General features: G+C 44.3%; 1 protein-coding gene across 2 annotated transcripts in view; it reads right to left on the bottom strand.

The window, feature by feature from the left end:
* Dgkg (diacylglycerol kinase gamma) overlaps positions 1-25,356 on the bottom strand; it is a 210,750-nt gene that overhangs the window by 13,186 nt on the left and 172,208 nt on the right. For both annotated transcript variants that reach the window (XM_070029774.1, XM_070029773.1), the window contains 2 exons: positions 22,625-22,802; positions 1,109-1,229 (listed from right to left, as the gene is read on the bottom strand). In XM_070029774.1, coding sequence (XP_069885875.1) covers positions 1,109-1,229; positions 22,625-22,802 — 299 coding nt within the window. The remainder of the gene's footprint in view (positions 1-1,108; positions 1,230-22,624; positions 22,803-25,356) is intronic.

A 25,356-nucleotide genomic window follows, 5' to 3' on the forward strand; every position in this document is an offset into this window, starting at 1 on the left:
CTCAGCCTGCTGAGTAGCTAGTATTACAGGGGAGAGCCACCGGTGCCAACATTCAAATGTGCTCTTGATGACACTTGCTTAGGGGTTCTGGGAGAATAGGACTCTGTGGATAATGCCTTTGGAAAACCTATACACTGAGACCCAGAGCCCCAAGTCATATGAATAGATCTGATCTATACTAAGTGAACTGAAAAAGTAAAAAACAAAGACTTCTGAATTAAGTTAATCAATGGGAATCCAAATAAAAAAAACAGAAGCAACTGAAATGAGAGGCACCTTTCTACTAGAGCCTGTATTTTCCAGACCTTCAGTTGCTGGCTGGGTGGTTTATATCCTGAAATGTTGTCATCTTCTTGGTCCATGGCAATAGCTTTGCTAATGTTGATGGTTTAAAATATTATAGAATATAGGCAATAGTATTTCCAAGGCTATTATATAAGACAGTGGAGCAGAGAACCTATTTTTTTTAATTTTTATTTATTTATTTATTTTGCCAGAGTGTACCTCTTGGCATACATATAACATTTGTGAAGATAAAAAGGCGAGGTACTGGACCTCTTGTTCTCTGGACGTCATAATCTTGTTTAGAGAATTTCACCAGATTATTATTATTATTATTATTATTATTATCATTATTATTTATGTATTGATTGTGGGGCTCGAACTCTGGGCCTAGGTGCTTTCCCTCAGCTCTTAAGCTCAAGGCTAGCACTCTACCACTTGAGCCCTTGAGCTACAACGCCACTTCCGGTTTTTTGGTGGTTTATTGGAGATAAGAGTCTCATGGATTTTCCTGTCCCGGCTGGCTTTGAACCATGATCATCAGATCTCAGCCTCCTGAGTAGCTAGGATTACAAGTGTGAGCCACCCGCACTGGGCTTCACCAGCTTATTTTAAGAACACAATGAACTGGCAGTCTGCACCTTGTACTTGGTGCCTTGAGTGATTATATCATAGTCTGTCTGGAAGAGCGTCTACAAGGATGTTCTTTATGAACATTATCTAACTTCTATCCCCTACTTTCCCTACGCTGAACTCCCAAGATGGCTTCCTAGTTGATTCACTGGGTGGGGAAACTCAGTGGCTGCTGGGTGATGCGTAGGCATACCTGATGGTGACAGAAGAACACTGGGCCAACCTCCTTCCCGCACTCTTCAGGCCTGTGTAGATCTGCCCCATCTCCATTGCTCCTTCGAGTCCCACCACTTCAAGGAGCTGATCACTGAGGTCTGTAGAGGAAGACAGTGTAAGGAGCAGATGTTACTCAGGCTGCTTCTTGCCAAAAGGTCTGGCCCCCACATGGCCAACCCAGGTCTGTCAGCATCTCTGCATTTCCCACCAGATGGACTTTGTTTTTTCTTTTTTGTCTGTCCTGGGGCCTGAACTCTGGGCCTGGGTGCTGTCCCTCAGCTCTTTACCTCAAGGCTAGCACTCTACCACTTGAGCCACAGTGCCACTTCCGGTTTTCTGGTGGTTTATTGGAGATAAGAATCTTATGGTCTTTCCTGCCCGGGCTGTCTTTGAACCATAATCCTCAGATCTCAGCCTCTGGAGTAGCTAGGATTATAAGCATGAGTTATCACACCTAGCTTCCAAATGGCCTTTTCAAACTCACTCTGAATAGAGAATTCCCCTAAATGTCAGTAAATGTACCTTTTAATGAGTAGAAGCTTAATTGTAGTGAAAAATCCAGTAGAATCAGATCATTAATATACATCCAATGAATAGGTTGACCTATCAAGAGACCTCATAATATACAATGGCATTAATCCAAACCATTGGGACTAGAATAGAAATGTTAAGGAAAGCCATGATGTATACTTCTCTCAATGTCTGAACAATATGTTGTTTCTACTGATGCTTAATTAACCTCAAGTTTGGCCTGTGGTAAGCCACTGCTGAGCCATCCTCCTTGGACATCCTTGGAAAGTCAGTGACCTCTGCCAGGGAAAAGACTATTTCATCTACACCAGAATATTATGGGCTCACATGAGAAAAGGAGGGAAAGAAAGTATGAATCCTGGCCTCACAGCTACTCAGGATCAACAGCCACCCATGGTGGTATTGCTTCTGATTCAGAACCTGGAAGAGGTCCATTTTGCCCCTTGCTGATGCTTTGATTTTTGCCTCCCAATTTCCCTTGTGAAAGCAAAGGCAGGATTAATGTTTGATGTTGAGCCTGAGACTTACTTTACAATGAAACTTTTATGTATTTCAAACAGAAGCAAAATAAAAAGGCAGGGTTTTAAAAAGCTTCAATTCCTTGGCCTTACCAGGACAAGAGTACCTTTCTTCAGAGGTTACGACTAGTCACTAGTATCCTATTAATAGCTACCAACTAGAAAACTGTGTCCATGTTAATGCTTGTCTAGTTAGCAGATGGCTTCTATACTCTAAAAAGCCTCCCAAGTACAGTGTAACAGTGTTTGTTAAGATTGATGAGGAGGTATTTAGATTTTTCTTTTTCTTTTTTTTTTTTTGGTCAGTTGCAGGGCTTGAACTCTGGGCCTGGGCACTGTCCCTGAGCTCTTCAGCTCAAGGCAAGTGCTCTACTGCTTGAGCCACAGCACCACTTCCAGTTTTCAAGTAGTTTATTGGAGATAAGAGTCTCATGGACTTTCCTGCTCAGGCTGTCTTTGAACTATGAATCTCAGATCTCAGCCTCCTGAGTAGGTAGGATTACAGGCGTGAGCCACCAGCACCTGGGTAGATTTTTCTTATTCTTTTGTTTAGAAGACCCCATATTGCTTAAAAACTTGTTACTCGATGGATGTTATTTATTTCTCTTTTCTTTTTGCCAGTCCTGGGGCTTGAACTCAGGACCTGGGCACTGTCTCTGAGCTCCTTTTGGGGGGTCGGGTCGTGGGGCCTGAACTCTGGGCCTGGGCGCTGTCCCTCAGCTCTTCAGCTCAAGGCTAGCGCTCTACCACTTGAGCCACAGCACCACTTCCGGATTTTTTTTTGCTTATGTGGTGCTAAGGAATCGAACCCAGGGCCTCATGTATGCAAGGCAAGCACTACCACTGAGCCACCTTCCCAGCCCCCCTGAGCTTCTTTTGTTCAAGACTAGCACTTTACCACTTGAGCCACAGCACCATTTCTGGCTTATTCTGTTTATGTGGTACTGAGGAATCCAACCCAGGGCTTCATGCATGCTAGGCAAACACTCTACCACTAAGCTACATTCCCAGCCCTTGAGGGATGTTATTTCTAATAAATAGTTAAAGCATTGGACTGGTCATAAGTATCAACATCATACAGTCTAAACTCTTAGTAATCACTGATGGACATTAACCTCCTACAGACAATGGTAGTCTTCCTGGGACAGGGTTGAGTTTCACCTCTCTACATCCACTCTTCTCTGTCTCAAGTATTGTTTTCTGCACATCTGTGAAAAGGTACTGTCTCCTTAAACTCTACATCTTATTTGGACTCTGGACAAGAAGCCATAAAAGGGTAATGTTTGTTTAGTAGAATGCTCCAGGCTCTCTGAAGGGAGTTTGGAGCTAATAAACAAGGAATGTTTAAACCTCTAGTCACTTAATTAGTTCCTTTCTTACCAAAGGGGCTAAATAACCAGTCTTAGCTTATTGTGCTACTCTAATGGTGTCTATGAAAACAACAAGGGGTATAGATAGAGGTGGGGGTGAACAGAGAAAAGAAAGGAGGAGGAGGAAGTGTGGGGGGAGAAGGAGGAGGAGGAGAAGGAAGAGGAAGAAGGAGGGAAAGAAAGGGGAATAGGAGGAAGGGGGAGAGAGGAGAGGAGAGGAAGGAGTGACTCTAAGGGGTGTGGAGGGGGGAGTTTATTTGGGGCAGGAGAGAGGAAGAGAAAAGAAAGGCAGAACTTTTTAGAAGTTTCTCTGCAAACATTTTATAAGACAGATGCCTCATAAAATGTTGCTCTTTGTACCAACCTTTGCTATCTGACTGTGCTGCACTATTTCAATGTTTTCCCTCCTTGAAACATTCCCTGGTAACAAAATGTTCTAAGAAGCAGAGAACTTAATAGACTCAAGTGTTTCAGCTTTACAATGTATTGGTCTCTTAACAAATTTTCTCGTTGAATGGCTTTAAAGTTGTTATCACTTCCCACACATTACCTTGCTTCCTGGCTCCAGAAGAGAAATAATGAAGGCTGATCTCATCAGCACAAGTGGGTGGGTGGGGGCAGGGGCGTACATTGTGGGACTGAGAAGATTTAAGTAGGGGAAGGGGCAAAGGGGCAAGGATCCTGTTAGCCTTTTACCATTCTGCCTTTGAATTTGTTCTTTCAGTCTTCCCTGGCCTAGAGAGGTAAGACCAATGGAAGCTGTCACTGCTCCTTTTACCATAACCTAGCCAATCTTCCTTTTAACTACCAACAATACCTACTGAGACATTGGTAAAGAAACCCATTTAATGCTGGTTAGTTTACATCAAGTATGTATGATACTTAAAAACAGCTTATAACAGTATTTGTGTGTGTGTGTGTGTGTGTGTGTGTGTGTGTGTGTGTGTGTGTGTGCCAGTACTGGCATTTGAACTCAGGGCCTAAGCTCTTAGCTTTTGCTCAAGGATGTCATCACTCCACCACTTGAGTCACAGCTCCACTTGCAGATTTTTGCTAGTTAATTAAGAGTCTCAGAGACCCTCCTGCCTGGGCTCGATTTAAACCTTCATCCTCAAATCTCAGCTAGGATTACAGGCATGAACCATTATTGCCTGGCTAAAATGATCTGTTCTTATGGGACTTGTAGCAGAAAGAGAAACAGAATTGGGTATAGAAAATGCTAAATCAAGCCATGGGATCAAGGAAGCTTGAGTGGTCACTCTGATTGGGCAAGGTAGAGAAATAGGCATCACAGATACTCAAGCAAGGGAGTTAAGGATGAATGTCATGGCAGTTTTCTGGGTTAAGAAGAGGAAAGGAAGGAGGACCCAGTCATAGGGATGGTCTTGTATGGGATGGTCAGGCACAGAATGGAAAACCAAAACAAACAACCAGGTGCCAGTGGCACATGTCTGTAATCTTAGACATTCAGGAGGCATTTTAAAATCTAAGCATTGTAGTTCAAAACCAGCACAGGCAGGAAGGTCCGTGAGACTCTTCATCTCCAATTAACCAGCAAAAAGCCAGAGTGGAGCTGAAGCTCAGTGTTAGAATGTTAGCCTTGAGCAAAAAAAGCTCAGGGACAGAGCCCAGGCCCTCAGGACCTGCCTTAGGACAACACACACACACACACACACACACACACACACACACACACACACACACACACACACACACACACACACACACACACACACACACACACCATCACCAACCACCACCACCACCACCAACAAAATAATAAGCTTACCTGGCAATTTCATTCGGAAATAACAAAAATATTTCCCCCTAAGGAGAATTACTGTTCAGAGACTCCTTTTGGCTAGAGCTAAAGAAAGAGAGTAGTCAGGCATAAGATTGTGTGTCCAGAGCAAGGCCATTCAACACTTCTCCTGTTATTCCATGGTGACAAGGCTTTGTGTAGTACTTTGTAGTTAGCAAACTTAATAGATGCTCTCCAGGAAAGAAGAGATAAAGCATGAGGAATTAGAAAAAGGAGAACATGGAAGGAAAGGTGGAATGGTTAGGTCAATGCTATCCATTCCCTTTGGTTCAGCCTCCAGGATTCAACTTTATCAATGTAAATATGATCATATCAGCCCATTCTCCAAATCCTAAGTGATACCAAGCACACTACCAAATGCTGGCCAAGAAAAGCTGCATGTATGTTCTTTACACTGACATGTAAAGCAGGAGATAAGTTTCTTTTTCTGGAAAGAATCTGGTCAACAGTAATGAATCTGAAATATTCCTACATTTTTTTTTTTTTTTTTTGGTTGTGGGGCTTGAACTCTGGGCCTGGGCGCTGTCCTTCAGCTGTCTAGCTCAAGGCTAGTGCTCTACCACTTGAGCCACAGCACCACTTCCAGTTTTCTGGTGGTTTATTGGAGATAAGAGTCTCACAAACTTTCGTGCCCGGGCTGGCTTTGAACTGCGATCCTCTCAGATCTCAGCCCCCTGCGTAGCTAGCATTACAGGTATGAGCCACCAGCTCCCAGCAATATTCTTACTATTTTACCCATCATTTTTGTGTGTGTGTGTGTGCCAGTCCTGGGGTTTAAACTAAAGGCCCATGCACTGTCCCTTACCTTTTTTTCCCCCCTCAAAGCTGGTACTTTACTACTTGAACCACACCTCCACTTCTGGTTTTTTTTTTGTTGGATAGTCATGGATTTTCCTGCCCAGAATCGCTTTGAACTGGAGATTCTCTATCTCTGCCTCCTGGGTGGCTAGGATTAGAGGTGTGAGCCACCTGCATCTGGATGAGTCATCACTTTCTTTCTTAGGATTACTATGAGAAATAATTGTTCAGAGCCATACAAATATATGCATTATGACATTATGTCTAATAATGAACCTCTCACTTCCATTTGTATGGGGAAGTTCAAATAAATGGTATTGTATACATACAATGGAGTATTATTTTTTTGCTATCATTATGTTTGCAGAGCTTCAGTAACACTAAATATATTCATGTCATAATGTTAAGTGCGAATGCTCACTTATATAGTATGCTTTCATCTAGGTAAGAATATGCCTGGAGGAAAAGAACAAATCTCAGCCAAATCCTAATAGCAGTGAGTTCTGGGTAATTAAGTTAAAGGTAATTGTTATTTTCTTCATTATGCTTTTCTAGGTGGTCCAGCTTTCTTTAAATATGCATTAATGTTATAACTTGATCATTTACAAAAACACCCAATTGCTCTTCATAGCAATAAAGGTCAAGAGTCATCAACTTTAAGAAGCTTCTGTGCCTCTAGTTTGATTTAGCTACATGGATTCCTCTCAGTAGGTTTTCTCAAAGAGACAGCAAGGAGATTGAAACTCTTGGTTGCGGGAGATGGTTGCAAGGATTGGATCTCAGGGGCTGGGATACAAAGGGGAAAGCGGGGAAAGCCTGGGTGATCAAAAGGCAAGTAAGAGACTTGAGGAATTCTAGAATGGAAGTTCTGAGAGAAGTAAGGACGAGGTGCCAGGAGCAGGGCTCAGCAATGACAGATTCCTGTGGTCCTCATAGTGGTTAGCTGAGGTGGATGGTACTGAGGAAGGCAGTAACAGAGGTCTGAGGCTAACCTAGTGCTCCAAAACTTCGCCATGTGTTAGAGGGACCTGGCCCTCTACCACTTAAGCCACAATTCTATATGTGGATTTTTGGTGGTTTGGAAACAAGAATCTCATGGACTTTTTTTTTTTAACCTGGCCCGTTTCAAATAGAGATCTTAAGATCTCATCCTCTTGAGTAGCTAGGATTCCAGGTGTGAGCCACCAAAGCCCAACTTATTTGGGAGCTTTTAAAGGCAATAATGCCCAGGTTGTACCCTATGGCAGGTGAATTAGCTAGCCATCATCAAATTTATTTTAAGGATTCCTTGGGTGATTTCAAATTGCACCATGGTAAGAACCATTGGGCTAAATTATTGGCTACTTTCAGTCAGTGGTTCTCAGAACTTGATCTTGGACCACCAGCTTCAACATCACTCAGGGAACTTGTTAGAAATGCAAATTATTGGGCCTCATCCCAGACCTGCTGAATCAGTACCTCTAGGGGCTGAGCCCAGAAGACTGTGTTCTAACAAGCCCTTTGGAAGGTTCTAACACACTTCCAAGTTTGAGAACTTTAGCCTGAGGCCAGAAAGCTGCTGGTGATATATGCAGGAGTTGGAGTGGGAAAAAAAAAAAGCAAGTTACTTCCTGACTGCTTTGAACTAGAGCTTCCTCAATGGAAAATTAGGAATCTTAATATTGAATCTTATAACCACTCCAAGTATGGTTATGGGATTTGAATGTCAGTGCCTGGCAGAGAGTGGGCATTTAAAATAGATTTAGTTCGAGCCACGTATTGGTGGCTAATACCTGTAATCCTAGCTACTTAGGGGTGCTGAGATCTGGAGAATCACAGTTCCATGCTAGCCTGGATAGAACAATTTGCTAGACTCTACCTTTCAAATAACCAGCAAAAAGCAAGGCCGGCAGTGTTGCTCAAGTGGTAGAGTGCCAGCTTAGCAAACACAGCCCTTAAGTTCAAACCCCAGTATCACCAAAAGATAAAAAAATATAAATTTATTTATGTATGAAATACACCAGTCCAGGCTGGTTTTGAACCATCCAGTGCAGCTAGGACTGCAGGCGCTAGCCACTTGTGCTTGGTTAAAAATATTTTCTTAGATCTTAAAGTTCCTCAGTTTCCCACCTCCATATAGAGGCTAGAAATCCAAGTGAGCTTTAGATTAAGTGGGCATCCCACTCTGTCAGAGATTTCTACCTGACTTCCACTTCCTTTCTTCCTTCTTTGATCTCAACACCTCATTTTGTTTTTATTTCCTTGGTCTTCTGCATGGTTGGGAGGAGAGATCAAAACCCAACACTGACAGGTAAATGAATGGCACAATACACATACCTAAGGGACATATCTGACCTGTTCACTGCTCTCTTCAGGCCATGTGGTAGCTCTGGAAGACAAAGGGACAATGCCAAGTCCAAGATCAAGGTTCCAGCAGGGTTGGCTTCCTCTGAAGCTTCTGCTTGGGCTGCAGATGGCCACTGTCTTCACATGGACACCAATCCTGTGTGCATCTGCATCTCACTCTTTCTTTCTCTGTTTCTCTCTCCCTCTTTCTCTTTTCCATTGTGTGTGTGTGTGTGTGTGTGTGTGTGTGTGTGTGTGTGTGTGTGCATGCGTGTGCATTGGTCCTGAGGCTTGAACTTTTTTTTTTTTTTTGGTAATTAATTGGAGATAAGAGTCTCACAGGCTTTCCTTCCTCAGCTAGCTTCAAACCATGATCCTCAGATTTCAGCCTCCTGAGTAGCTAGGACTGAGCCACCTGAGCAGCTAGGGTGAGCCACTGACATCCAGTAGAGTTTATATTCTTATTAAGTCATCATTCCTATTGGATTGTGGTCCACCTTCACAACCTTCTTTTCACGTAGTCATTTCTTTTCTTTTTTTTTTTTCACGTAGTCATTTCTTAAAGGCTCTGTCTCTAAATACAGTCACAATCAGATCTTAGTGTTTATAGCTTCAACGTAAATTTAGAGGGTCTCTCAATTCATACTGTAAGAGGAATAATAGTAAAAGCTGCTAGGCATCGTGGCTCACATTTATAATCCCAGTTACTCAGGAGGCTGAGATCTGAAGATTGTGGTTCAAAGCCATCCTGGGCAGAAAAGCCTGTGAGACTCATCTCTAATTCATCACCAAAAAGCTGGAAGTGGTCCTGTGTCTCGAGTGGTAGAGCGTCAGTCTTGAGTGGAAAAAGCTAAGGGAACGCACCCAGTTCAAGCCCCAATACCAGCACAGGATAAATAAATAAAATACAGTAAATTTCCTTTACTAGGTATGTTCCGAACAAAAGACATAAAGAATATGAAGTGTTCTGCAAACAGCAATAACCCTTAACAGTGTGTTAACAAGAAACTATTGGGTGCTGGAGGTTGGTGATACCTCATTCTAAGGAAAGAAAGGACTCAGCCAAGCTCTGCTCTGCAGCGGGCCAGGTCAGTCCGTACAGTCTAGACAGGTGAGTGGTACTGGCAGGCCTCCTTGCAGACGGGGCTGCCAAGGTTGGGGGAGGATCGCCTCGGGCTGTGCCCTCGCCTCCAAATTCCCATGGAGATGGGCCATGTACGCTTGATGGCTCAGACGCCCACCTGAGCCCCAGCAAAGTTGGACACTGATCAGATCATCTCAGCCCCACTGGGACTGGTCGTGCAGCTGGAAGGCTGCTAAGAGATTCAAAGCAACCTTAGAAACCCTGAAGCCTGCAGAGGCCTACCATGTGGATGTGGAAAGAACTAGGACCACTGGGGTTCCCAGGGCGCAAAGGGGTGAGGAATGAAGGGAGGAGGGAAGAAAGGAAGAAGGGCGAAAGGAAGGGTAGGAGGAAAGGCTGGAGGGAGGGAAGGAGGGAAGAAAGAAAGAAGCTCTAACTGGACAAACTGGCTTTCCATCTCCATATTCCTACCTGGCCCTTAAAGCAACTCAACCATAACTAACCCAGAAAAGATCTACAATAATGACTTTGCTGTCCCTCCTCACTCACTCACTCAGTCTCTAGCAGAGGCTGAAGCCCTTGTAGCCAGCCATCCAGGCATGAAGGCTCCTTCCTCAGTGTTCCTCAAACCAGCACAGTTATGTACCCTGCAAAAGGTTGTGACCAGACAGCATGAGCCTGGGACAGATTTAGGTTGAATCCTATTGCTGGGCCACTTACTTGTCACAGAGCAGAGGCAACTAACTTCTCTGCCCTCTCTGTGGAAACAGATAATACCTCACTGGCAGGGGCCTTGTGAGTGTAGAAGGGAGGCCAGCGTGCCCTGAACACTGAAGTCCTGCAGGAAACCGTTACTGTCATTGAGATTTTGTTTCCTTAGAAAGAGATGCCCTCGGATGTTCTAGCTTTGCTACATGGCTAGCACTTGGCCTTCTTAAGCTGGAGATTAAAGTAACTCAGAGAAAGCAAAGGAGGAGGGTGTGTGTGTGTGTGTGTGTGTGTGTGTGTGTGTGTGTGTGTGTGTGTGTGTGTGTGTGTGTGTGTGTGTGTGTGTGTGTGTGTGTGTGTGTGTGTGTGTGTGTGTGTGTGTGTGTGTGTGTGTGTGTGTGTGTGTGTGTGTGTGTGTGGAGAGGGGCTGAGGAGAAGGGGGAGGGTACAAGGGAGAGAAGTAGAGATGCTTTAGGGGAGCAAAATGCTGCTGAGATTTTAGGGTGACTTCCTCACTACCTCTCCTGGCAAGTTAAATCATCCTAAACCAGGCAGGGAACTCAGTCTTTTATTTGAAAACAAGTTTCTTTCCTTTTCCGTTTTTTTTTCTGTCTGTCTGTTGTATGGGGCGGGGAAGGGGGGTGGCTGGGAGGGGCAGTATGGAGAGGGGAGAGCTACAATCAGGCAGCCTTGTCCTACTCTGGGAACTTTTAGTGCATGGACTTGGCTGACACCACTACGTTCTGCTTGAGCCCTTAACACGCCGGCTTGAAGGTTTCTTGTACTCACTCAGGTCTATAAAGTGGCCAGTGGGCAGCAAGGACTCTGGATGAGACCTTGTAGCCAAGAGCCACTGTGTTCTGGTGGGTTGGTGGGGAGGATACTGCCAGGCCTCTGGAGAAGGAACACAGCACCCCAACATCTGGGGCTGAAATGCTGGTCTGTTCTGGCTCTAGCTAGTCATGTGGCCTTGGGACCTCAGTTTCTTCTTTGCTGGGTAATGACACTAGACCAGGCCTAGCACTTTGCAAAGCTTCTACTTATTTTCAATCTCTGCAGCAACTTTGTTAGAAATTACTGTCTCAATATCAAATAGATACTCATAGAAAGCCAGATGCCAGTGGTTTACATCTGTAATCCCAGCTACTCTGAAGGCTGAGATGTGAGGATCACAAATAGAAGCCAGCCTGAGCAGAAAAATCCATAAGACTATTATTTCCAATCAACCACCAAAAAGCTTGAAGTGGAGCTGTGGCTAAAGTAGTAGAGTGTCAGCCTTGAGCAAAAAAACCCAAAAACTAAGGTATATCATCCAGGCCCTCAGTTCAAGCCCTAGTAAGGCATGTAAATAAATAAATAAATAAATGAAACAAAAAAACACAGAAACTATGATCTGCACATAAAAAAAACAAGAAGCCAGGTTCTCATGATTCACATTTAAAATCCTATGCAGGAGGCTGAGATCTAAGGATTGTGGTTCAAAGACAGCTTGGGGAAATATCTTATTTCTAGCTAACCAGCAAGAAAGCTTGATGAGGAGGTGTTGCTCAAGTGCTAGAGTATCAGCCTTAAATGAAAAAGCATCAATTATGGTGCACGTGTGCACACACACATACATACAAACAACCAAAAATCCAAAGCCAAGAGCAAAAACCCAGAGGCTCAGAGAAGTTAGGAAACTCATCTAATATCACATAACTGGCATAGGATAAAGCTAGGTTTCCAATCAAGGTCTATGTGATTCAAAAAATAAACTGATCTAGAAGACTTGACAAACACCTTGGGGGTGATAGGGTGTCTCAAGGCAGTAGGGGTGAACTTGGAGCACAGTGGTCTTTTGGACTCCTTGTAGGAAGGACTTCTTGGCTCATGGTAATGCTGAGGTGAGATTTTCTAGTTCAAGCCTGGTTTGCATAACTCAGGTACAACTTACATAATGTGTATTGTAGAGCTCTCCACTGACCAAACTTAATTACAACTCAAAGGAATGCAAAGGGCACCACTGGCCCCCAGGAAGATAAGGGGGTTTATGACACAGAAGTAGTTTTCTGGTTGATTCAGGGTCAACCAGAATTGGTGAGGTTGGGCAAACAAAGTGCTTTGGTATATGTAGAAAGAATTCTAGGTTAAGAATACTAGAACAAGGGCTCTAGTTACACACAGATCCACTAATTAACACGGCCTTGGACAGGTTAATTAACCTCCCTGGGACTCATTATTCTAATCTATAAATTTGTTTTTCAGAGGTTGCTATGGTTTCAATGGTTTGGTTTTTCCCCCGCCTCTATTTTTTGTAATAGTACTAAAGAGGCTGGGCACCCGTGGCTCAGGCCTGTAATCCTAGCTACTCAGAAGGCTGAGATCTGAGGATCACAGTTCAAAGCCAGCCCAGTTAGGAAAGTCTGTGAGACTCTAATCTCCAATAAACCACCAGAAAACTGGAAGTGGCGCTGTGGCTCAAGTGGTAGAGCGCTAGCCTTGAGCTGAAGAGCTGAGGGACAGCGCCCAGACCCAGAGTTCAAACCCCAGGACTGACCAAAAAAAAAAAAGAAATAAAAAAATAGCCCTAATGGGAAGTGTTTAGGCCATGATGACTCTATCCTTATGAATGGACTAAGGGGCACAATTAGTTATTTCAAAGATGTGTTGTTTTCAAAAGAATTTCGCCCCTTGTTCTCTCCTGTGTGTTCTGTACATATGTAATTCCCTCTGCCAGGTCATGGCCCAGCAAGAAGGCCCTTACCAGATGTGGCCCTTCAATGTTGGACTTCCAGCTTCCCTGAACTGTGGGAAATGAGTTCATTTTCTTTATAAGTTATTGTATCTGTGGTGTTTTGTGATAGTAGCCAAAACTGGACTAAGCTAGGGATGGCATGAGGAATTAAATGAGATGATGAATGCAAAATATTTTTAGCCTCTACTACTAACTTCAAGTAGATCCTCAGCAAATGTTGGGTGAATTGGTGTGTATATGAGAAGAGATGTGAGTTGGCTGTGTGCTGGAGGTAGAAAGAAAGAGCTACAGGTCACTGCTTAGAGCATCCCTTCTGTCAACAGAAGCTTCTGGTAATGGAGAATGGCCAGGATGTTGGGCAGTTTGTGGGGGAAAATCATCCCTGTAGCAGGGTATCTTCTTGATCCTCCTTCCCCTTCCTGTTGGCTTCTGCTCATTCTTTCTCTGGGGCCACTGGTTCCCAAATCAAAGTCTTAGAATTGTAAGCTTGCATTTTGCATTAGCCTCTTTACAGGCTTCCTTGTGGCTGGGTCTCTCCCTTTCTTCTAAAACAGTCTATGACTCATGACTTAGCTCTTACTGCTCCCGGCTTCAAAAATTTCATCTCCTCATTATGGCAAAGATTATGCACAAACTCCATGACATATTACTCAAGCCTCTATCTTCCCTGTTGCTACTTCCGTGTGCTAGTTCCAGGCCTCCCTCAGCCCCTCCTCTCCCCCCCCCCCTTCTCTCACTCACTGTCTCTTTACATCCTTTCCAGATCCAAGAACTAGCATACATACTACCTCATTCATTCATTCATTCATTCAGGCATTGGTATTTCTTGATCACCTATTGTGGTCACACAATACTATACTGTGTAACACTAGGTATGCAGTATAGTACTGGGAAAGCTGGAATCAAATTTGGAAGGAAGGACTCTCTTTTTCTTGCCTTTCAAGTTCTATGATGCTCATGGACTGCTACTCTTTCGTTTTTGGCTACTTACAAGTATTGACATGACTGTTAGGTACTTTCTGAGACCCATCCCATAGCAAAACACATGCTGGCAACAAGTTTATGATGCATTACTTAAGGGAGGGACTACATTATATTTTGCTGCAGCCTCCACAGCACCTGGAGCTAAGCTTGAAAGCAGACATGAGTACAACTCTGTCATGTGTTAATTGTGTGACATGAAGCCTTAGTATCCTTCAACATAAAATGGATGCAATAAATATGTAAGTCTTGTCAGCTAAGTAGGCAGTTGATAAATAACAAGTCAATACATATTTGTGGAACATTAAATATTGCTATGCATTGATTTTTTTCTGGTACTGAGAACTCAGGCTCATTGGTGCTGTCCCTCAGCTTTTCCTCTTAAGGCTGGCACTTTACTACTTGAACCACAGCTAACTTCTGGCACTTTGGTGATTAATTGGAGATAAGAGTCTCAGAACTTGTCGCCTGTACTAACTTTGAACCTCCATCTGCAGATCTCAGCCTCCTGGGATTATAGATTATGAGCCACCAGTGGACTTTTACTGAATGTGTTTGTCCCTCTAAACTCATATATTGAAATACAGAAATATATATATAGAAATACATCTATATAGTGAGATAATCATATCAATATATATATATATATATATGGAAATAGAGCCTTTGAAAGATGATAATTATGACATAAAGATAGAGCTTTTGTGAAAGGGATTCATGCCCTTGTAAAAAGATAAGTGAACAAGACATCTTTCCTTTCAAGGAGACAGTAGGAAGTGTCTACCTATAAATAGGCCCTCATCAGGAATCAAGTCATATTGATCTTGGACTTAGCCTTCAAAACTTTAAGAAATAAACTTCTGTTGGATAAGCCACTCAGCCTATTCTGTTAATCCAAACTAAGACAAATGCTTCTCAAGAGTAACACCCATATTCAGGCTGTGCAGAGCTGTGGCCAACATGGCAGTTTGATATAGTATTGGTCTCAGGAGTCACTCAGTCTTACAAGCCTAAGAGCTGCTGCAGGGGAACGGAGAGCCTGGTTTGGGAACCAAGATGGGGGCAAACAGAAGAGGGAAAAATTAAGGTGTCTGTCTAGTCCTGTCAAAGAGCCCAGTCTAGACATTGCTTCTGCATGCAGAAAGTGAGAGTGTTCTTGTTCTATTTTGAACAGCAGACCTCTGGAAGCAGGAATTGAGCTGGAGTTTTACTCCAGCCTGAACCTGTGTGAGCAAGTTTCCCTCTGCAGCTGTTGAGCAGCCTCCTGAGGCACATTTCTATCTCCTTTGCCATCCTAGGTCTTGGAGACAGGAGTCAGGAGGAGGAAACTCACCCGGAACAAAGTCCTCTCCACGTGGAAGGCAGCTGAGGAAGAAGGACCACTTGCTTCCCTTGAATTTCCAGTGATTTTGAGTTGAAGCAGGACCAGCCAGAATGAGGAGGCTGGGGTGGAGTTTGGGTGGGATCTCTGATAGATGTAAGGAAGTACTCCTTGTTTGGAATACTAAGACTTGGGCTCTAGGCCTAGATCTACTGAGTGACCTGGGATAGGTCAGTTACCTTCCTTGGACCTCATTCTTTTGATCTATCAAGTTTCTTCCTAGCATTCCTAAAGCGGGTAGCCAGGCCATCAGTACAGTGCTTCTTATAAGTCAAGTGTCCGTGCAAACACTGAGAAATCTTGTGGAACTATGGTTCTGCAGGCCTGGGAGCCTGCATTTCTCATACACACCCTGACGCCCTGACCATACCTGGGCTCCTAGTATTGTGGCCATGCGAAGTTTTAGCACAGGGAGTATCCAACCATGTCTCAAGGGCCAAACCCAGCCTGATATTTGTTCTTGTCAACAAAGTTTTCCTGAGTTGGGTGCTGGTGGCTATAGTTTTAGCTAGTCAGGTGGCAGAATCTGAGGGTTATGATTCCAAGCTAAATAAGAAAGTTTGTGAGACTCTTATCTCTAATTAACCAGTAAAAAGCCAAAAGTGCAGTTGTGGCTCAAGTGGCAGAGCACCAGCCTTGAGCAAAAAAGGTAAAGAACAGTTTCTAGATACTAAATTTGAGCTTCAGAGCTGGCACTCACATAAATAGTTTTTTGGGTTTTTTTGGGTCCGGTCATGGGGCCTGAACTCTGGGCCTGGGCGCTGTCCCTCAGCTCTTCAGCTCAAGGCTAGCGCTCTACCACTTGAGCCACAGCGCCACTTCCAGCTTTTTTAAAAAATCTTTTTGCTGATGTGGTGCTGAGGAATCAAACCCAGGGCCTCATGCATGCAAGGCAAGCGCTTTACCACTGAGCCACCTTCCTAGCTCCACATAAATAGTTTTTTTTTTTTTTTTTTTGGTCCAGTCGTGGGGCCTGAACTCTGGGCCTGGGCGCTGTCCCTCAGCTCTTCAGCTCAAGGCTAGCACTCTACCACTTGAGCCACAGCACCACTTCTGGCTTTTTGCTTATGTGGTACTGAGGAATCGAACCCAGGGCCTCAGGCATGCAAAGCAAGCGCTCTACCACTGAGCCACCTTCCCAACCCTCCACATAAATAGTTTTATTGAAACACAGACCCATGTATTTATTATGAACCATCTAGGGCTGCTTTCAAGTTGGGTGAACAGAGCTTAGAAGTTTCATCTGAGATGGTGGCCCACCAAACCTAGTTATCATAGTAGTTATTATGTAGCTCTTGGCAGAACAAAAAGTTTACTGATCTCTAGAAGAGTCTAGAAGACCAAAGATTGGATTTGCCCAAGGACAAGCAGCCTACCTTGTTGACCCTCTTTTCTTATCTAAGTTTCCAGGAGGCCAATGATTCTGAGATTTCAAAACTATATAGAAACCATCACAGTTTCTCTAGAAACTGGCAACCGTACTGTGTGGTCTTTATTTGAAAGCTGCAGAATTATCCCTGGCCTCACCCTGCAGAGTCCAGGAGTAGCAATTGCCAGGTGCCATGAAAGGTATGTGGAAATCAACCACAGATACTGCCTGGTAGAGGGTCAGCTGGGAGTAGGGAGAGGCATGGAGGTAGGAAGTGGGAGGATTGAAAGAAGATCTCTTGAGATCCAACACAGCCTGATGCTGGCAGAGGTGTCCTGTGATATGCATGTTAGCAACATTCACACAAATTCCATTTTGCTGAGAGATCAAGTCAGAAATAATTCCCTAACGCACCACTCCATGTACCCTGACTCTGGGGTGCTTTTGGTCCATCAATACTCAGAAGCTCTTTTGAGATCTCAGAGACTCTGTCAGACCCAAGAATGTAGGAGAGACTATAAGCCAGAGACTCGTGGCTCATGCCTGTAATCCTAGCTACTCAGGAGGCTGAGATATGAGAATCAGGTTTGAAGCCAACTCCCTGGTAGATAATTCAGAGAGACTGTTATATCCACTTTGCCAACAAAAAAGCCAGAAGTGGAGGTGTGGCTCAAGTGCTAGAACACCAGCTTTGAGTGGAAAAAGGAAGAAAACAAGGCACTGAGTTCAAGCCCCAGTACCGGCACAAAAAAAGGAGGAGAAGGAAGAGGAGGAGAAAGAGAAGGACGAGAAAGAAGAGGAAGAGGAGGAGGAGAAAGAAAAGAAGGAAAAGAAGCAGGAGAAGGTGGTAAAAGAGGACGTAGAAGAGGAGGAGAAGGAAGAGGAAAGGACTAAGACATCTGGGGCTCCCAGAGAAGCTTGCAGTCTGCTGAGAGAGACACGTAAATAAATAATTATGGAAGAGTTCTGCCAGGCAGCTGTGGAGAAATGCATGACTTCTGGGTATCTGGCTTGGGCAATGGGTGAGACATTAATAAGACAGGGAACATGTGGTGGTTGGGGAGGCAGTGGGTTGTAGGAGAGGGGGAGGGTGTGTATAGAGGGAAGATAATGACTGGTTTGGAGCATGTTGACTCAATGTGGGCTTCTTGACAGACTGAAGGACAAAGCTGCAATGCCCTATAAAAAGCAAAGTCTCTCTGTAGGTCTATGAACATTTAACAGGTATGGCATGTATGTTGCCATGGTTACTTCCCAGCACTGAGAGGAGTCTCAGTGTGTACAGCTTAGACTCCTGAAGACTTTTTAGGGGTCATTTGACACGTTTTGTCTCAGCCAATAGGAAAGACCTGGGCCAGAGTAAACTTTGTTTTTTTTTTTTTGTTTTTTTGTTTTTTGTCGGTCGTGGGGCTTGAACTCTGGGCCTGGGCACTGTCCCTCAGCTCTTCAGCTCAAGGCAAGCGCTCTACCACTTGAGCTACAGCGCAACTTCCTGTTTTCTGGTGGTTTATTGGAGATAGGAGTCTCACGGTCTCTCCTGCCCGGGCTGGCTTTGAACCGCGATCCTCAGATCTCAGCCTCCTGAGTAGCTAGGATTACAGGCGTGAGCCACCAGCGCCCGGCTAGAGTAAACTTTGTTAAATGCACACAATTTGAGGGACATCAAAATTTTTCTCTTACCTCCAAGAACTAGTGGCTGACTGTGGTTCACAGTGATGGCCAGATGGCCACTGATTGAAACAATTGGGAATAGCCTTAGACAGTTCATGAATCTAGGAGGCTACATTCTATTATGTCTTTATACCAGCCAGGGGCTGGTAGCTCACACCTGCAATCCTAATCAACAGGCTGTGTTCTGAGGACTGAGGTTTGAAGCCAGCTCAGGGTGAAAAGTCCTAAGAGCCTGAACTCCAATTAACCAAATGACTGAAGTGAAGCTGTGGTAGAACACCAGCTTTGAGTGAAAAAGCCAAGCAAGAGCTTGAGACTGAGTTCAGGCTCCAGGATTGGTGTGTGCGTGCATGTTTGAGTTTATAGGATGGCTCAAGTTTACATCCATCATCCTCACGATGAGTGACTGTTATGCTTATTTTATCAATGAGGAAGTAAGACTGAGGGAGGTAGGACAATTTTCTGAGGTTTATAAAACTAGAAAGCTTATGCCAAAGTTTAAACTCAGGTTATTCAACTGTAAGCCTGGTTATTTTCCCTGGGACTCTTATTACTTTTCATCAGCCAATTTTTTTTTTTTACAGAACTCACTCATGCTAATAGAATTCTTTTATTTTCTTTTTCTCCCTCCCTCCCGTCCTCTCTCCCTCCTTTTCTACCTTTTTTCCTTCTTTCCTTTCTCCCTCTCTCCCTTCCTCTATCACTCCCCTATCTTTTGTGCAGTAAGGACTGACTCCAGGTCTAGAGTGTTCCAGGCAAGTATTCTGTCACTGGACCATGCTTCTAACCCTTGATACTAATCTCAGTATCAAATGAACGTCTTTCTGTTTTCCTAGGAGAACAACTAATCTACCATGAGAAGTTTAACCATAACCCCTTCTATTGTCTTTTCTCCTTTTACTTCCGGTGATAAAGATTTTCTGTCCCACATTCTTTACTGACTTCTCCCATTCTTCAAGTCCCAATGAAAACCCCAAAAGTTAAAAAAAATCTCAACAACTGAAGAACCTGTAAAGAGGGTACCCTGAAGCCTTAGCCATAGGCCTACAAATCCTGACATAAAACACAGAAAGCGGGGCTGGGAAGGTGGCTCAGTGATAGAGTGCTTGCCTTGCATGCATGAAGCCCTGAGTTTGATTCCTCAGTACCACATATGTGGAAAAAGCTGGACATGGTGCTGTGGCTCAAGTGGTAGAGCTTTAGCTTGAGCTGAAGAGCTGAGGACAGTGCCCAGGCCCAGAGTTCAGGCCTACAACTGACAAAACAACAACAACAACAAAAACGAAAAGACACAGAAAGGAAAAGCATTTGCATGATGCAACAGGAGTCCACACACCCCACAATAAGTCTATATTTCAATTTTCTGGGTCTGTAAGGAGACTCAGAGTATGATTGTCAGACTTTCTATTATAGGTGGGGAAAACTGAAAGTCAAGAAGGTGAAAGGATGCACCTAAGATTACATGCTAGTGAGAGGCACAGCGTGGGCTGGAACCCAGTTCTTTTGACTGTCAGGTCAATATCTTGCCTCATCATTTCACTTCATCTTGCAAGCAGAAAGCTCCAAGTTGCTGTCCACAAAACCCAGATGCCACCCCCAACCTCCTGGCCTATGCTTTGATCAGCTTATATCCTCATCTAAAGAACAGGAAGTGGCTTCATTTTTAGCTCTGACAGCATGTTCTAGGGGTGGGAAAGGGAGATTTGGGGCAGAGAGTTCCTGCACATGGTGGTCAAGGGCATTCCACACATACTTTACACTGCTTGAAGAAGAGGAAGATAGAACATCAGATGGGGAAGGCCGAATTTGAGTTCTCCCAGAGGCATGATCTCAACAAAAGCTTCCTCAAGTCCTCAGGAAGATTCTACTCTACTCATTCCTTTCTCTGTTCAAAAGGGGCTGGACACCAGGATTGGGGTTGAGGTAGGAACAGCAGGATGGGAACATTTGCAGAAACTTTTATACCCTCCCTCCCCCTGTCCTCGGCCAGCACCCACATCTTTCCTTGCCAAGGAAGGAAGGAGGACTGCATCATTCAGTTTAATAATTTATACAAATTGAAAAGTTTGCTATGTGAAACAAAGGGGCCTTAAGAGGAGAAGAGAAAGAAAAATTTCTGAGTCCTCTCTCAATGGAAGGAGGAGTAAAGGAGGCTTCTTGGTGATCTTGTCCTAACATGGTTTTGTTTTTTTTTTTTGTTTTTTTTTTGGTCGGTCATGGGGCTTGAACTCTGGGCCTGGGCGCTGTCCCTCAGCTCTTCAGCTCAAGGCGAGCGCTCTACCATTTGAGCTACAGCGCCACTTCCGGTTTTCTGGTGGTTTATTGGAGATAGGAGTCTCACGGTCTCTCCTGCCTGGGCTGGCTTTGAACTGCGATCCTCAGATCTCAGCCTCCTGAGTAGCTAGGATTACAGGCATGAGCCACCAGCGCTTGGCTCTTGTCCTAACATGGAATAACCTGATTGTGAGTAAGAAATGATGACTACAAAACAATCAAAGTATGGCTCCCTTTGGTGGTGAGGCAAGCTTTTCCTCTTCTCTGAGAGGTGCAATCACATCCCACCTCAGGACATAAAGAACACACACTTGCTGGCAAGAGGCGGTAGGCATTTCAGTCTCTATCAGTGGTTCTCACATGTGACAGACTATCACAGTCACCTGGGGAAGCTCACTGCAAATCTAAAATTTCCAAGAATCCAACCCAGAAATTGATTAGGTAGATCAGCTGGGGTCTGGGAACCTTCTTTTTCAAGAAGCAGGCCTTGTTAAAGAACCAGTGATCTAGTTGGGCACCAGTGGCTTACTCTTACCATCCTAGCTATGTGAGGGGTAGAGAGCTGAGGATTCTGGATTGAAGCTAGCCTGGGCAGGTAAATGTGAGAGATTCTTACCTCCAGTTAATCAGCAAAACTCTGTAAGTGGGAATGTGGCCAAAGTGATAGAGCACCACTCATGATTTAAAAACAACAATAACAACAACTACTACTAAATGAAAGCATGAGGCCCTGAGTTCAAGCCCAAATAGTACACATACACAGACACATACACACATACACACCCCCCATGAACCAATGATGTGGTTCAACCCCATTAGTCCAGCTAGCGATGCTTTTATAAAAAGTGCTGATTTCATACTAAAAAAGCCAAAAGGATTAAAAAATAAGTTAGGTTAGGTGCCAGTGGCTCATGCCTATAATCCTAGCTTCTCTGTCTGAGAACCATCTGGCATCCAGGGATGCCAGGGTAAAGAGCCTGAAGAGTGAGCAGGTAGGTGGAAGCCTGGGAATGAGTGGAGTCGTGGAATTTGAGTGGACAGTATTCTCAGGAGGAAGAGTGATGGTGGAATCCATTGCTGCTGCAGGTGAATTGGGCTGACACTGGCCTCCTGGATGTAGACACAAGGGGACACCTGGAACCAGATGCACTTGACACCTAATGTTATAGAGCCCTACTGTGATTTCTTACTATCTTTTAGAATTCCTTTATTGCCAGTCTTGCCATCTCAATTAGATTGGAATCTTTGCAACCCCAGAGACCATGAGTCTGCTTATTCCCAGAACACCAGGTACTTAGCAAGCTGGTGGACCTTAGAAAGCTTGACATCTGTAATCTTAGCAACATAGGACCTTAGAAAGCTTGACATCTGTAATCTTAGCAACACAGGATCCTGAAAGCTGAGGATCCTGGTTTGAGGCCAGCCAGTGTGGAGAAGTCGGAGATTCTTATAGTCAGTTAACCAGGAAAAAGCCAGAAGTGGAACTATGGTCCAAGTGGTTGGAGCACCAGCCTTGAGTAAAAAGCTCTAGGCCCTGAATGTAAGCCCCAGTGTGTTCTTTCTCCCTCTCCCTCTCCCTTCCTCCCCCTCCCCCCCCCCTCTCTCTCTCTCTCTTTCTCTCTCTCTCTCTCTCTCTCTCTCTCTCTCTCTCTCTCTCTCTCTCTCACATACACACACATACACACATCCCCCCAAGTAGTCTACTTCACCATTGCTATGGTTTGCATGTCTCCACCTAACTCACATGGAGACTTAATTGCCATCATAACAGTTTTAAGAGGTTGGGCTCAATTAGGATTAGATGAGATGACAAGGTGTGCCCCTGAGATTGCATCCAGAGCTTACAAATAAGAGCCCTGATGAGGTTTCACAAGCACACCCCACCCCTGGGCACTGCCTAGCACAATGTTGCTCATGCTTAGCTTACCTTGGACACAGAATTTCAGTTCCTTGGGGTCTGTGATACTCTTCCTGCTTTCCCGGATCACAGCTCTGTTCTTCTTGGTTTCTCCCCAGAGATTGGTGCCTCCGTACATGCTGGGAATGTTGAGAATGGCAATGCCTTCCAGGAAGATGTTGCTCAGGTCTACCTCGACCCCATCACACTGGGAAAGAGAGGAAAGCCAGCTCTTAGTGTCTTCCGTGGATTGCAACCCAAGCTGGTGTGTGTGTGTGTGTGTGTGTGTGTGTGTGTGTGTGTGTGTGTGTGTGTGTGTGTGTGTGTGTGTGTGTGTGTGTGTGTGTGTGATAGGTCCTTAGCCACCACCTTGCCAAATCAAGTTTAATGCTTTGACCACCACAGTGAGATGAGGTCATGCAGTCCTGGCTGCTGGAGAAGACAGCATGTGGCTTCCCTAGGTCTAGAAATGCTCTCAGGATGGTCCCCAAGTCATCACTGAACTGTTGTCCATACAGTTGACTCTTGTTAGCATCAGTTTTGCCCCTTTCTATTCACTCTGAGGATTTATAGAGGCACTGACTCCAGAACCTAAAACATAACACATTCTCCACAAGGGATGAAAAGATTTCATTGCATTTACTCTTATTTTAGCCCTCCTGCGCAAAAATATATGATTGTAATTGTTAGCTGGATGCTAGTGGCTCATACCTCTAATCCTAGCTACTCAGGAGGCTGAGATCTGAGGATCACAGTTTGAAGCCAGAATGATCAGGAAAGCGTGTGAAACTCTAATAACCAGCAAAAAAGCTGGAAGTGGAGCTGTGGCTCATCTACTAGAGTGCATGAGTGAAAAGCTAAGGGACAGCATCCCAGGCTCTGAGTACAAGCACCAGAAACACACACACACACACACTCACACTCACACACAGATTTTAAGATTTGGAGAGCCTTCAGAATTTGCCTCTTTCTCATATCTGGATTCTAAGTGCAATTTTGGCATATAGGCTTGCTGATGTAGCAGAGTTTCCTTCTCAAGCTTCTACCATCCACAATCCCCATCAGGTACGAAGGCTAGAACACTTGAATTTGCACATCTCTCATAGTGCTCAAGTTAAATCTGTTTTGGAATAAGGTCAGCTATATTGGTAACAAGACAGCAAGAAATATATTATCTCTGAACCTTATTCCTCAGGATTGTGGGTAATTTAATTTGTTCACAGAGGAACAAACTGGATCCAGAGAGTTTAGCTACATTACTCAAGACTGCACAGTTGATAAATAAGAGAGTACGGATACAAACTTGGGGAATAGGATTGCAAAACTCCTTATCTTGCTTATTGTGAGAAAGAAAAATAAAAGCATACATTATCCAGGTGTTGGTAGTTGACATCTGTAATCTTAGCAACACAGGAGCCTGAAAGCTGAGGATCCTGGTTTGAGGCCAGCCAGTGTGGAGAAGTCTGTGGAATTCTTATAGTCAGTTAACCAGGAAAAAGCCAGAAATGGAACCATGGTGCAAATGGTAGGAGCACCAGCCTTGAATAAAAAGCTCTAGGCCCTGAATGTAAGCCCCAGTGTGTTCTTTCTCCCTCTCCTTTCCTCCCCCTCCCCCCCCACCCCCCCACCCCCAAGTAGTCTACTTCTCCATTGCTATGGTTTGCATGTTTCCACCTAACTCACATGGAGACTTAATTGCCATCGTAACAGTTTTAAGAGGTTGGGCTCAATTAGGATTAGATGAGATGGCAAGGTGTGCCCCTGAGATTGCATCCAGAGCTTACAAAAAGGAGAGAGAAACCCACTAGACTCTGCAGTGTACAACTACCAAAGGCCCTCATCAGACACAGCTCCTCAGCTGTGGATCTCTGCAAGTAGACTCATTCTAGAATCTTGCCAAGTATTAGAATGAAGAATATCAATGTGTGGCTTCCAGAATATACTCTTTTTCCTATTTTTTTGAAAACGAGGGTGTGATTGGTCCATTTGCCTCTCATTGGATAGTTCCCATTGTGTGTTCTAGATTTGTCAAACTGGCCCCTGAATGGCACTTTGTTCAGCAACTTGCATTCAAACGTATGTGTGTTTTGCAAGGTCAGTAAATTCTCTGTTCTTCTACCTTAGACACAATATTCACTTTTACATTTGTTCTTCCATTTTAAATTTAGGACAATTACTCTGAAAAGGACCAAATCTCTTCTAGAGTGGCAGGGTCCCACTGAGCTATCTCCTCTTTGTTTGGCTTCTGTTTGGTTTGCTTTGCTTTGACTCAAACATCATCTGCCTTCTCCTACCCGTTCAGTCTATCTGAAGTCAAGCTCAGTTTGGAGTTGCTTTAGGAGTGATACCTAGGCTCTTGCTCTCTTTGCATGTTTGTGGCTCACCCTGAGCTGTATTGTTGCCATCATAAACTTAATTTTTTTTTTGTCAGTCATGGAGCTTGAACTCTGGGCCTGGGCTCTGTCCCTGGGCTCTTCAGCTCACCTTGAGCTGAAGAGCCATAGTGCCACTTCCCACCATAGACTTAAAAACAAAAACTAAATACTTTTCTCTTTTCTTCTCAATGGATAGTGACTTGTTAGAAATTTCTTCTCTCTCTTCTTCTTTTTTTGTGTGCCCATACCAGGTCTTGAACTCAGTGCCATGACACTTTCCCATAGCTTTTTCACTCAAGGCTGGCACTCTACCACTTGAGCCACAGCTTCACTTCTGGCTTTTTGCTGAGAATTTCACAGACTTTTCTGCCTGGGCTGTTTTTGGAC

The sequence above is a fragment of the Dipodomys merriami genome, unplaced genomic scaffold, assembly GCF_024711535.1.
Source record: "Dipodomys merriami isolate MVZ:Mamm:240054 unplaced genomic scaffold, mDipMer1.0.p SCAF_2, whole genome shotgun sequence".
Classification (NCBI taxonomy): Eukaryota; Metazoa; Chordata; class Mammalia; order Rodentia; family Heteromyidae; genus Dipodomys; species Dipodomys merriami.